Source organism: Hypanus sabinus, chromosome 9 (assembly GCF_030144855.1).
Source record: "Hypanus sabinus isolate sHypSab1 chromosome 9, sHypSab1.hap1, whole genome shotgun sequence".
NCBI classification, from domain to species: Eukaryota; Metazoa; Chordata; class Chondrichthyes; order Myliobatiformes; family Dasyatidae; genus Hypanus; species Hypanus sabinus.
The window spans coordinates 33,133,247-33,148,191 of record NC_082714.1 but is presented as its reverse complement, the minus strand read 5'-3'; the positions used below and the strand labels follow the sequence as shown (position 1 = coordinate 33,148,191).

General features: G+C 38.4%; 1 protein-coding gene across 3 annotated transcripts in view; it reads left to right on the top strand.

Moving 5' to 3' along the window:
- The window catches only part of rbfox1 (RNA binding fox-1 homolog 1), a 457,674-nt gene that overhangs the window by 392,016 nt on the left and 50,713 nt on the right, over positions 1–14,945 (top strand). For all 3 annotated transcript variants that reach the window (XM_059979445.1, XM_059979444.1, XM_059979446.1), the window contains exon 8: positions 7,587–7,719. In XM_059979445.1, the coding sequence (XP_059835428.1) occupies positions 7,587–7,719 (133 nt within the window). The remainder of the gene's footprint in view (positions 1–7,586; positions 7,720–14,945) is intronic.

Here is a 14,945-nt window from a genome sequence, read left to right as displayed (position 1 = left end):
GTGGACTTGACAACAGTAAAGAACTTTGAAGAATTAATTGTCAGGGTGGACAAAGGAGAGTCAGTGGGTGTTATTTACATGGATTTTCAAAAGACCTTTGGCAAGGTGCCATGTATGAGGTTGCTAAATAAGGCAGGAGCCCATGGCATTACAGGACAGAAGATAAGCTGACTGCTGAAGGCAGAGTGTAGGAATAAAGGGGGCCCATTCTGGTTGGCTGCTGGTGTTGCTGTTGGGTCCACTACTTTTCATGTGTGTCAGTAATTTGGATGATGGAATTGATAGCTTTGTGACAGTGTTTGTAGACAATACAGAGTTAGCTGCAGGAGCAGATTGTGTTGAGAAAGCAGGGATAGATTAGGAGAATGTGCAGAGCATTGGCAGATGAAATAAAATGTAGGAAAACGTATGGTCATGCACTTTGGTTGAAGGAATAAAACACAGACTATTTTCTAAATAAAAGTGAATTTAGAAATTGGCAGTGCAAATAGACTTGTGAGTCCTAGTGCAAGATTCCCCAAAGGTTAACTTGCAGTTTGCATCAGTAATAAGGAAGCCATGTGCAATTTTAGCATTCATTTTATGAGATTTAGAAAATAAAAACAAGGATATAAAGCTGAGGCTTTATAAAGTGTTTGTCAGACCACATTTTGGAGTCTCATGAGCTGTTTTGGGCCTTATATCTAAAAACGTTAGAAAGGGTCCAGAAATGTTCACATGAATTATTTCTGGAATGAAAGGCTTAATAACTGAGGAGCATTCGATGGCTTTGGGCCTGTTCTTGCTAGAGTTTAGATGAATGAGGGGGGATCCATTTGAAACCTACTGCATATTGAGAGATAGAGTGGATGTGGAAAGGGTATTTCTGATAGTGGCAGAGTCTCAGACAGAGGGCACATCTTCAGAATAGAAGCAAGTCCCTTTAGAACAGAGATGAGGTGGTGAATCTGTGGAATTCATTGCTACAGATGGCCGTGGAGGTCAAGTCACTGGGTGTATTTAAAGCAGTGATTGATAGGCTCCTGATTAGTAAGGATCTTGGAAGTTATATTTTCGGGTGAGTAAAACAGGATTGAGGGTGAAAATAAATCAGCTATAATCAAATGTTGGAGCAGACTCAGCAACTCAATTGGCCTAACTCTGCTTTTATGTCTTATGGTTTTAAGGTCTTACACAACAGAATGGGATTCTTTTCTGTTTCCATATCTAAAACATAACTAAACCTCAGTAGCATGTCATACAAGTGTGAAATAGAGTATAGGAAACATTTGAAAGCTCACAGTAAGCAGCATTTCGGGGGAAAATGTTGTTTGATTATGCATCATCCTATTTCATAGTCATCCAGACTTACCAGATTGCAAGCAATCAGAGGGAATATTTCCAACAATTGTATCATTTTTCTGTGCAGCTTTATCATATTTGATTATAGTAGTGCAGTGGCAGAAGGAAAGAAATAGCCATTCTTGCAATAGGTAAACATAAACAATATCTGTTGCTACGGTGTTACAACTACACATATGATATTTGATATGATTTCTGAAGCATATTTTAGTTTATCTCGCAAACCGCCACTTAAGCACCTTAAAATCTCCGCATACCATTTCCCTTAGACTTCACTACTCATTATTATACTTAAGTGACAAAACCACCATCCTCAAACAAATTTGTGACCTGCCCTTTGCTTGTTCTCACTGAACACATAAATGTGTGATGTTGGAGGGCAATTCAAGTTTTGTAACAATACAACATCCAACAATGATTTTGGGGACTAAAGCTCAGAGTTTATTTAGCACAGCTTCAATCTGTCCAATTTTTTTTCTCTTAACCAATTCAAGCATTAAAAATCCCATAGTTCTGCTCTTCAAAGAATCGGAGAATAGGCCAGGGCAGAAGGAGCGGTGATGTACATGAAGTTTGAGCTGGTTTAAAAAAAAACAAGTCTCCAGTTTGCCTCCCTCTACTTGCAAATTGTATTCTGTTATTTATACAATTCTCTTTGAAGTTGCTCCATAACCTATATTCTTCAAAAAAAAATAGCAAAAAACTCTTCGAATACTAGACACCACAATATAAAATAGGTTCTCAGCTTATGTTGCCTCTGATTCATTTGCTAATCAAATTAAATATGCCTCTTTCTCTTATTTGTTGTTCAGGAAGTATAAATGGTTTTACCTACATCTTTTGTAAGTTGAGGCATCTCTACAAAGTCTCTGCTCTTAAGAGACAGCACCATCACCTTGTTGGTGCAACTAATGAAGTCACTCGCAACCAGCACCAGAGACCCACTTACAATTCACACCTAGCATGGTATTGGTGTGGAGGCTGCACACGTTCTGGATGTAGGAGAGCCTGGAAGTAAACTGCTTGTGACCATGCAGGTTTCTTTCAGGTGCTCCCACATCCAAAAGGTGTGCACTTTGGTAGTTTAATTGATTCTAGTGTATAAGAGAATGATCCTAGAGTATAAGAGATCTTATGGGCAAGTGAAGGGGAGTTGATGAGAAAATGGGGAGAATAAAAACTAGGTTAATGTAAGATTAATGTGAATGCATTGTGCATTGTTTATGGCCAGTGTGGATTCAGTTGGTCAAAATTAAAGCTGTTGTACTGATCGCCTAGCACGGTGACTATTAGTTTTCTTCTTCACAGTAGTTTCTTATTACCAGAACTTTCTAGTAAAGCACTTCATTTATGTACGTAGTGGATGCTACATCCCTGAAGTCCAGTGGTCCGAATAAGAGACTGTATTCTACCAAGACTGAATAAGCTTGCTATTAAGATTCAGCAGAACTTTTGGCTTTTCAGCTCCAATTATAAAGCCGGGAGCCCATGTGCATTATTAACTTGATCAGCCTATCTTTCATCTTCAGAAATGTACAAAGTTACCTGCAGTTTGCTCTGATCTTCAAAACTGTGTAATTTAACTTGTTCTTGGCTCTGAATATCAAACAATGAATATACTTTGACTGACTGATACCCCGAAATAATTCTGCAGCAGGGAACTTTTGGTCAGTCATCCATTAAGGAGAATTGCAGCTAATCAGGTCTTCTCTCTCGCATCTTTAACTATTTCAGTGGTAGCTGGTATTCGAAGCAAACTCTCCAAGGCAGACTTGCCTCTTGAAGCTGGAGTGGAGTTGAGGCAAAACCCATCAATGACTGCTTCTTTCTTAATTATATTAATTACATCGAACAAATATTGTCATTTTCAAGGGTAGGTTTTTCACACAGTTGTTTGAGGTGAGATACCAGTGATGGATACAACTGCAACATTTAAAAGACATAGAGAAATAAACATGGAGAGATATGGTCCCAACAAAGAAAGATAGGATTAACATGGATAGGTATCACAGTCAGCATGCACAGATTGGGCCAGAAGTGTCAGTTTCTTTGCTGTGGGATTCTATGAATCCATGAACAGCCGTGGAACATTTTTGAATGAAAATCTGACCTTTGGCAAAATGAGCATTTTGCTTTGCTGTAAACAGTTTGATGAATTTAAAATAAACATTGCAGACATCTGACCAGGTTGCTGTAAGAGAAATTGCATCTTGCATGGTTCATTGAGTCAAACTACTCTAAACTAATGCTGTTTCTGTCACAGACACGGTGACATCCGTTAGCTCTTTACTTTTGATTCCAACAATTCAAAACTGAGGTTAAACAATTAGCCACCTTAACCACCTTTGGCCCAACAGTGTTTCTGACACTTTTTCTCAATTTTTGCTTAATAACACTATGTTTATAATCAATAGTGTGAAGAAATCTGCATCTTGATGCAAATATTGTTTCTATATTTAAAATAACTGAAATATATTTGCAAGCAAAATGTAAAAATATGTCTTTTAACCTTCCTTAATGATAAAATAGTTTTTTTAAATCTGTAGAAGATGACAGATGCACAATGTGCAAGTGTTCACACAGAAGTCCAAACAAGTGGGCCATTCTTTTTAAATGAAAAGTTACCACTAGATATAATTTCTATCTGATCTGACAGAAGATAGGAGTGCAGTTGAAACCAGTAAAGAACACAAAAGGGGCAAGTAATCTTACAAATATTTGGCATATTTTGTTGAAATTATTCAGTCAAAAACATGAGCCATGAACTCTTTTTATATACAGTAGAGTTACTCTATACTCAAAAGTGTCTTTACATCTTGCACTTTCACCATTTATTCTGAAAATTGAAACAAAATAGTATATTGAATTTTGTACATTGAATAAATCATGTATGCAGTTTGAGTTATGCACCTAGAAATTCATACCTGATTGGTAGTGTTAAGCATGCTATCAGCAGCATCAGCCTCTGCCTGTGAAATTCATTAAATTTACAAGTGGTTATGTTCATGTGAATAAGCTGGAAATATACTAGGTAACTAACATTCAAACAGAAAAATTCTCCAATAAGACATGTTAGATGAATTTATAACTGATAGAGAATAACACTGTTTCCAGACAGTTGCCCTCATAATGTGTTGCTGGTTATGTTTTCTTCAAAGAAATTAACTGAAGGATAAGTTATCTACTCTCTCATATATCCACCTGATAGAAAAGACAAACATTGACATCTTTGTGTTACTCAGGGTCAGAGAAGCAGAGCCCTAATGCAGGGTTTCAACCCAATTCGTTTCCTTCCTGAGATGATGCTTTACGCAGTGAATTCTTCCAGCAGATTGTTGTTGCTTCGGATTTCAGCATCTGCTGTCTCTTGGGTCAACAGAGTTCATAGTTCAGCTTGATGACCTTTCATCTGAGCGAAGCATATTTGAAACACCTGATAAAAGGTTGTCATTGATGATGCTGAACATATTTCATTTTTTTTATTTTACTGTTGATATTTCATTGGTTGGATTGGTAATAATACCTTATTGAAATGCACTGGGATCTAACATTCAAGTATTTTCAAAAATATCTGATTGAAAATCTTTCAGTCACATTATAAATATTAGTTTTCAGATGTGCAAAAGAAAAACTTTTTTGTTAAAGTTAATAATTTCTGTACATGTGGAGAAATAATTTGCTTATATTTTAATTACACTTCTGTTTGCAATAGTTGCATCAAATTCACCATGATCTTATTTCACCCCAATGTGATCTGTGAACTGATATGTTGTTACTTGGCTCAAGACTAACCATTACCTAATGTTGCAGTCACTTTGCAGTTTGGGATTTATATCTGATTCTCATTAGCCTTTTATCAATATAGTACACTGGACCAAACCTCTGGGCTAATATTATTACAGCAATATATTTTACAACCTTTTGTAGACAGCAATGACATCAAAGTTTTGAAGTAAGATTAGCAGTAGAATTAAAGAGCCCAAATATCCTCTTGCAAAGAATTTATCTTTTTTGGAGACTACAATTATATCACTAGGAACTCACCTTAATAAGAAAAATGTGCAGTCTTGAAGACGAAACTATCAATTAATCAATACAATGGGAACACATTTGATGAACGAAATGCATGGTGTCTCAATATTTCTCAAAGGCTTAAATGAAATAATTCATGAATCGAACATTAAAAAATGCAGTAATGATAGCCTCTCGCTATATTTTTTGAAATATAATCTGGTTATTAAAATGTTTGTTCAGCCACTAATATAATGCAATTATTTTAAATAAGGTATCTAATTACAAGATGTAGGTCATTTGAAGGAACTCAATATGAAAATTAATTCTTGATTCAGCATTGGAGATGAGCCATCTTTGGCCCCATAATAAACGTGTGAAGAAACTGTGTAGATGTGTACAGGTAGACCTGCCAATACGGTCCTTTTTCAGAGACATCCATTTACTGATTACAAAAATTTCGGTACTAAAATAAGTTATCCTCAGTGAATGACTGTTTTTTTATTCACAAGGACGATTCACACAATTCTTTGCTCAGAAGAAGCAATCAGAGTTACTCACATTGTCATGTGGAAACTTTACATGATTTGTCAAATGAAAAGGCAGTAAAGAAACATCCTTCCTTATCCCCTGTCCTCCTTTAGTAGACTTGACAAGATAGCCAAACAAGAGGGAAACTTTTCAACAAACCAGAGTGACAAATTTTCAAGGAGACTACAAAACAATATGTTAAAATCAGGAATTTCCAACTACATCTAAATTACTCTAAATTTACTATATTAACTTTCTTTTGAAGGAATTAGATTTTCCAGTCATGAGGATTAGAATCAGGTGTAGGGGACCCTCAATCTCTCCTACGTGCTCTGCCTTTCAATGAGATTATGGCTGATCTGAATGTACGTCAACTCCTGTCTGCCCAAATATTCCTGTTCTACAACCCTGCCTCAAAAATATTCTGACTCTGCTTCCAAAGACTCACAACTCCCTCTCACAAACCTCATTTTTAAAAGGTATCTACTTGGTTTGAGATTTTCCCACAAAAGGAAGCATTCACTCTGCATTCAGCTTCTGAAATTGTATAACGTTTCAGTCAAGTCAACCCTCACTTTATTCAAACCCAGAAGACAAAAGTTTAAGCTGTCCAAATTCTTCTCAAAAGACAATCCTCACATCCCACATATTTGTCCAATGAAACTTTTCTGAAGTTCCACTGCATATACATCATTCATTAAGTAAGAAGAGTAATACTATGTTCAATCCTCTGCATGAGTTTGCATTGAGGCATTATCTACTTATATTTCTGTTGACTTCCACATGCAAAGTTATTTTTCAGGGCCAGAGAAGTTGTTCAGTGGCAATTATTTGTTACTGTATTGTTATAAATGTTAGTTTGCACAAGGCCTAACAATGTATCTGTTTACTGAGCACGATTTACGGTCTACTAATTTTAAATTCATGTCACAACCAAAGACTGTATTAGAGTATGCTTTAGGAAGAAGGTGTCATTAACTGCAACTTCCAAATTTCTACATTGCATTATGTATGCCAGAAGTTGGCATTGCTGTCAGTTTACCCAGCAATAAAAATGATCACTGTTATCCTCAGTTTCTAGTACAACAGGTTCTGTGCTTTTATGACGTTAATGATCCCATACCTCCTGCAGAAATATTGCAATTCCAAGATTGTTACCATTATCCAAAAGTTTTATGACTTATCAGAATGAAGATTCACATTCTGTCTTTTTCCATCAAGCCTCACTGCTGAGTGACATTACATTATCCATATCTATATAATAGCTGATTACCAACATTTTCTGTATAAAATGCCTTTTAAGCTTTGCAAAAATAAGGCCTGTGGTAAATTAAGGTATTATGTACACAGAGTACATATGTATCACACTGTTTATATAATAAAACACTTGTTTGAATACCTTAACATGTATTTTAATGATATTCATCTGATCTACATCTCATCACTTTCATATTAAGGATGCTGTGAAATCTTGTAAGGACCAACTGGAAACTCTGCAGTAACTTAAGTGGAAATGTCTGTGATTTGCCTTGGCGTTTTAAAATCCTTTTTAAACCTAGGGTGTTACCTGCACTCTAAACAGGTTGCTTTTCTCTCAAAGTGAACACAGAGATTGTCAAGTGAAGAAATTTAAATGGAGGGATTCTCACGCTGATTAATTGCTTGCAAAGTTTTAACTGTTCTGTTTTATTTTCTTCGTTTAGTTCCTGGCTTCCCTTACCCAGCCGCCACAGCAGCAGCAGCCTACCGAGGAGCGCACCTGAGGGGTCGAGGACGTACAGTTTATAACACGTTTCGTGCGGCTGCACCACCCCCTCCCATACCAGCCTACGGCGGGTAAGTGTAGAATCAAAACAAGTACCAAGTAATTTGAAAAGCAAGAAGAGATTTCCAGTTGAATGCATGCTTGGCTTGGCTCAGCATGAAAACTGATAGAGCATGTAAACCTTCTAAATTCCTACTGTGATGCACCTTGCCTGACGTGGTGAAACATGATTGTAGTGTCACACAAATTAAGTTTAATTGTTTTTTGCAACTCTTGCCAATATTCAAAGTCTGCCAGAGAGTGAACACTGTAGCACCACTTACACAAATCAAGTATGTATTCCTTTTGATGACTGCAAGCATCTGGTTCTCCAGGAGTTTGAACAGAGTTCAAGAAACAAATAAAAACCGTTCATTTTTTTGCTAACCTCAACACTACTATCAATAACATCAATGTACGATGCTTCTGCAAATCACAAACTTTAAAAACACTTCTGGCAGTTGGTATAAAATTTACATTACTCATCAAAGAGTAAGTGCTGGCTGCTCGAGTAACTTAGGCTTAAAGTTGATGACCTTAAATCTGTGCTCCAAAAACTGCACTGTATCAGGGGAGGAGGGTTACCTGGACACTGTGCTACAGGTGGCAGTCACAATCAATAGATTAGCAACTTCAAATTCAGTTAGTGGCCAACATCAGGATGTGACTACAAGTGAGATAGGAAGCAGATTCCAGGAAAATCTTCTTCAAGAATCTCCTTCTTAAGTCCACCCTCCACCACCTCCAGTTTAATTTCCATGCGGAATATTTTGGAGGACCAAGAACCAAGGAATACCAGGAAGTAATGCTGGAGGAGCCTAGCCTTTGAGCTTGCCCAATAGGTGTGAGACTGTTGCTCCCTGTGGGGCTGTAGGAAGGATGAGCAGCCAAACTGTGGCACCATGTTTCAGGGAGCCATTCAAGAGAAGAGAAACCTACATGTAACTGTGGATAGAATACTCAGGGAAATAGACACAATTCTCTGTCATAAGGATCAAGAGTCCCAAAGGCTGTGTAGTCTGCCTGGTGCCCCGGCTCATGACATCTCATCTAACCTGCTCAGGAATTTGGAGTTGTGAGAGGGAAGACCCAGTTGTTGTGGTCCATGTAATTACCAGTGACATAGGGAATAGGTTCTGCTGAAGGAATTTGAAAGATTAGGGACTAAATTGAAATGCAGAAACAAAATGGTAATAATCTCTGGATTTTTACCTGAGTTATGTGCAGATTGGCACAGGGTTAATAAGATCAGAGAAGTAAATGTGTGGCTCAGAGGCTGGTGTGGGAGAAGTTGGTTTGAGCTTGTGTAACATTGGCACCTGCATTGTGGAAGGAGGAAGCTATTCTGATGTGAAGGGTTTCATTTAAACCAGGCTGAAACCAGGATCCTGGCGAATCGCTTAACTCAAGCTGTGGATAGGGGATTAATCTAAATAGTTTCAAACAGTAAGGGGGGAATGGGTGAGCAGCATGGAAAAATATGTAAAAGGAGAAAAGAGATTACGGAGTCTTCAGAATAAAAAAAAGGACAAAATTTTAGAAAGGGAAAATAATTTAACTTTAACACACACAAAAGGCTGGGGGAGCTCAGCAAGTTAGTCAGCATCTATGGAGGGAACACAATCAACACAAAGTACCCTGCAGATGTTGTGGTCAAATCAACATGTACATAAGCTGGATGAACTCAGCAGGTCGGGCAGCACCCGTTGAAACGAGCAGTCAACGTTTGGGGCCGAGACCCTTCATCAGGACTGAAGAAGGAGGGGGCAGGGGCCCTATAAAGAAGGTGGGGGGAGGGTGGAAGGTACCAGGTGAAAAACCAATCAGAGGCAAGATCAAGGTGTGGGAACACAGTTGATGTTTTGGGCTGATACCCTTCATCAGGACTGAAGAATTTAACTTCAGGTAACATGGAGACAAAATTGAAAAGGGTGATGAATATAAGAATGAGGATGTTATATTTGAATACACACACTATACAATATATAATAGGGTAGATGGTCTTGTAGCGCAGTTAGAAATTGGCATAGAAAACAGTGATGTAATAGGCATCAATGAGTTGGGGCTGAAAGAAAATCACAGCTGAGAGCTTAGCATTCAAGGATACGCATCTTACCAAAAGAACAGACGGATAAGCAGAGGGGATGGGTTGGCTCTTTTGCTAAAAACTGAACTCTAATGCTTAGAAAGAAGTGACTTAGGATCAGAGGATGTAGAATCCTTGTGGGTCGAGTTAAGAAACTGCAAGGCTCTGGTAGTATTATATACAGGCCTCTGAATAGTAGACAGGAATGTGGGGTACAAATTACAATGGGGAATATAAAAGGCAAATAGAAAAGGCAATGTTACAATGATGATTGGGAATTTCAATATGCAGGTATATTGGAAAAATCAGGTTGGTGCTGGATCGCAAAAGGAGAAATTTGTATAATGCTTACAAGATAACTATTTAGAGCAGCTTCTGGTGAAGCCCACTAAGGAAAAGGCAATTCTAGGTTGTTTGTTTATGTATTGAACCAGATTTCTGAGGGAGCTAAAGGTAAAGGAACCATTAGGAGGCAGTGATTCCTGGAGTCTAAGGGGGAGAAGCTATTACTGGAGGGAGGAGAGGGTGAGGTATGTGCAGAGTAGAGAGATGTCTGGTAAGTGGGAAAATGACTGGGTTGTGGGAAAGAAGCTCATGGAAGCTGTGGAGAAATTCAAAGGTGACTGTGTTGATGGATCAGAGGTCACGATGGGTAGGAGTGCAGTGGATGGTGGGCCCTGGAGAGTTTGGCCAGTTGGCCAGTGAGTAGGTGCTCCAGCTGCTCCTAGCCTATAGATAGTATTGTAAATCCATTTAGTTCATGGACTAATTCCTTCCCATTTTCTTTTGTCTGCTCAGATAATGAGACCTGAAAACTGAGCCAACATTCATCTAAATAAAACAAATAGCTTAAAGCATCCCACTGACCAACTAAACCCTGTGAGCAGAATTTTTTTTTCATCACATTATCCTTTCTGTTAGTATATGTGGTTCAAAAATGAGCTTGAAATAGTAAATTTATTGTTTTCCATTTGACCCAAATCCAATATATTACATGAGAACTGTTGCCATGTTGCTATAGTTACAAGCACAAATTGTCAGTGGGAGCAAACACCCTGAAAGCTCCCTAAGCATCTTTTCAAACCATTTCTCTTGTTCTAGTTCCATTGGCAACATGATTATATTCATGAAAATTTGCTTTACGTTAGATTTTTTATTTCTGGTCATTCTAAATTGTTAAAGATTGTGAAAGCTTTAGCAAAAGATAAGACAGCAACACGCAAAATTTAATTACATTAACACTTAGTGCAAGCCGTACTGAAGGAAAGCTATGCTTTCTGAACATCAAATGAAAAATGTGAATGAAGAAGACTGTTTAGCCTGTCTTAATTCAAACACCCCATGAGATCGCTGGCATCTGTTTGGTGCAGCTTCTAATTATTTCTTAAATCATGTCACTACTCTACCTAGAAGTTTAATCCACACACTGATCTTTTCTTTTTATCAAGAATGATTTATTGGTATCATTTTAACCCATAAAATAAGCTTTTACTGACTTGTGTTTCCTACTTTTGCTTCCACAGTTTAATTTTTAATAAAATAACAGCTTTTTTTGTGTTTATTACATTCTCTTGAATTGCTGTACAGCTGTGCATAGAACATATCTTACAGTCAGAAAAGCCAAGTAAGGCCCTTTTAGCATTGTATTTTCAGTGACAAAGTCTTATGGTGGATAAATCCCCATGCTACTTTGCCAAAATAGGAGGTAGGGAGGACTTCTGAAAAAGTCTCATGGTTAGTGCAACCCTTTATAATGCCAGCTGTAAGATCGGGGTTCAATTCCTACCACTGCCTATGAGGAGTTTCAAAGTTCATATATGCCATCTTAATCAAACCTGGTATTCATTTTCTTGCTGACATACACAGTAAATCCAAGAAACACCATAGAATTAATGAAAGACCACACCCAGATGAACAACCAGTGTGCAAAAGACAACAAGCTGTGCAAATACAAAAGAAAACAAATAATAAATTAATAATCACTAACTGCCAAGAGCACAAGATGAAGAATCCTTGAACGTGAGTCCATAGGCCATGGAAACAGTTCAGTGATGGAGTGAGTGAAGTTACCCCGCTGGTTCAAGAGCCTGTTGGTTGAAGAGCAATACCTGTTCCTGAACCTGGTAGTGTAGGTCCTGAGGCTCCTGCACCTTCTTCCTGATGCCAGCAGCAAAAAGAATGCATGGCCTGGTATGAAAACCTTGATGATGGGTGCCGCTTTCCTACGACAGCGCTGCATGTAGATGTGCTCAGTGGTGGGGTGGGCTTTACCCATGATGAACTAGACCATATCCATTGCTTTTTGTAGGATTTTCCATTAAAAAGCATTGTGTTTCCATACCAGGCAGTGATGCAACCAGCCAATATTCTGTCCACTGGACATCTCTAGATTGTCAAAAGTTCAGATATTATGCTGAATCTGCACAAATTCCTAACAAATTAGAGGCACTGCTGTGCTTTCTTCATGATGGCATTTACATGCTGCACCTAGGACAAATCCTCTGAAATTATAACACCGAGGAATTTGAAGTCACTGATCCTCTCCACCTCTGATCCCTCGAAGAAGATTAGCTTATGGATCTCCTGCTCCTGAAGTCAATAATCAGCTCCTTGGTCTTACTGAGTGAGAGATGGTTGTTGTGGCACCACTCAGCCAGATTTTCAATCTCCCTCTTATGTGACCACATAAGAGCGGTCACATAACCTCTTGCATCACCACCTTTTATTTGGCCAAAGACAGGCTTAATGAGTTGTGGGCATACTATTTTGGTGCCAGAAGCATGGTGACACATGCAGGCTGTCCAACAAAATCTTCGCTGATTGGATTTGATGCAAAACAATGTATTTCACTCTATGTTTCAATGTACATGTGGCAAATAAAGCTAATCTCTCTCTCACAGAAGAGGAGATGATGGCTTCTGAGAGCCATTTGAGAACTGCTTTCTCTCCTTCTATGTGAGAGATTTCCTTTATTAGTGATGGGAGCTGCTCTTACTTGTCTCAGGAGGAAAAGTTGCTGACTTACTGGGTAAAGCCTCTTTGCTGTTTCCAACAGCTGAAAACCTGCCTTTATTTATGGGAAAAGTCAAAGTGGCTTCATTATTCATGTCCAACCTAAAAGGCAGTTAGTGTTCAATCAACACAGCAGTGTCTTAGTTGCATAAACTCATGACATACTCTTCAGCTTTAGGTAGTTCTCTTATTGGCTTACAAAGAACGTAGAACAGATTGGCTTAGCAACATGCCCTTCAGCCCACAATGTCTGTGCCTTTCAGGATGCCAAATTAAACTATACTTAACTTGTCTGCACATGATCCAATACGCTCCATTGTCTGCAATTTATCTGCTTGACTAAATACCTCTGAAATACACCATTGTCTCTATATCCACTACCACCCCAGGCAGCATATTCCAAGTATCTACCACCCACTGTGTAAAATAAATTTACCCCACATATCTTCTTCAAATACTTACCCTTTCTCCTGAAAACTGTGTCCTCTAGCATTTGGCATTTCCCTCAAGGTTAAAAGACCAACCTCTCCCTATAGCCTGGATTCTTTGACCCAGGCAGCATCTTGGTGAACTTTCGCATCATCTTCAAAAACTCCATGTCTTTCCTGTTATGGGGGTAACCAGAATGGCCCAATAGTTCAAATGCACCCTAACCAAGGCTTTATATGCCCACAGCATGACTTCCTAACTCATACTCATTGCCCATCTGTTATATGTTAATTGGTAGCAGACTTCCAAATTAAAACATCAATTTCAGCCAAGTCCATGTGAATAAAATTGATCTTGATGTTTCTTCAATATTTTTGCATATTTTGAACCTTGATATTTTCAAATGTGGAAGCTGCTATTTTTTTTGTTTAGATTCTCTGTTTCTTTTAATCAAATAAAACAAAAGGTGATCTCATTGGATCTCTTTGTGGACAAATGATTTATTTATTTGGCGAAACAGGCCCTTCTCGAGCAACGAGCCTCACCACCCAGCCCACCTATTTGACACTATCCTAATTTTCAATGCACAATTTACAATGACCAATTGGTTTACTAACTAGTACATCATTGAACTGTGGGAGGAAACTGGAACACCCAGAGGAAACCCACATGGTTCACAAGAGGAACATACTGTACAAACTCCTCATAGACTGCGGCAGACTTGAAATCCAAACTCCAGAATCCTCGAGTTGTACTAACTGCTTACATCATTTAAGTGGAAAAGGAATTGGATTTTCTGGATCACTGTTCAAATGTACCCAGAAAATCCTCATATTGACAAGAATTTAAAAAAAAAATCTGGGATGAGTGTGTAGTTTTGTGGCACAAGGGTATCAGGGAGTAATTGTGCGTGAAGCACAAGGGTCAACATGCGAGTACAGCAAGAGAATCAGAAGGCTATTTGAATGTTAGTCTTACTGTAAGGAATAGAATATAAAAGTAAGGAAGGTTGCTTTACTTGTATTGAAGGTAATGTAGAGAAGGCTCACCAGATTCTGGTTAAAGTGAAGGGGTTGTTATATGGTGAAAGGCTGAGCAGATTGAACTGCCTGATACAATGAGAGATGAACTGAGTGAAGTAAGTAGAATTCTGAAAGGCATTGATCGGGTGGATACTGGGAACTCTCCAGAACTAAGTCACATTGTATCAGGGAAAGGGGTCACTCATTTGAGATGGAGAATTTTGACTCAAAGTTCTCAAAATGGAGAACTTCTGCCAGCAAGCAATGAAATGGAGTCACTGAATGTATTCAAAAGGGAGATTGAGAAACACTTAACCTACAAAGGAGTCTGGAGATATGTGAAAACATGGGAAGTTGTACTGAATCTGAGTTTGGATATGTCGCGGCTGATAAGCTGAAGAGTTCTGCATGGCAGGTTGGTGCAGATGGTTAAGGCACATCGAATCCAAGGTAAAAAAAAAAATGGATCCAATATTGACACAGTCAAGAGGATGGTGGTAAAATTCTCTGTCCACTGTTACACCACAGGGATCATCACTGGGACCCTAATGTTTGTGACTTATTACTTAATAACTCAGTTGTGAATGTAGGAGGAATGATTAGTACGTTTGCCAATGACATGAAATTAGTGGTAAGGTGAAGTTTGAATGAGACTTTTTAAGGTGAAAGTAGGATGTAAGTTGGATGCAAAGTTAGGCAGGGTATTGAC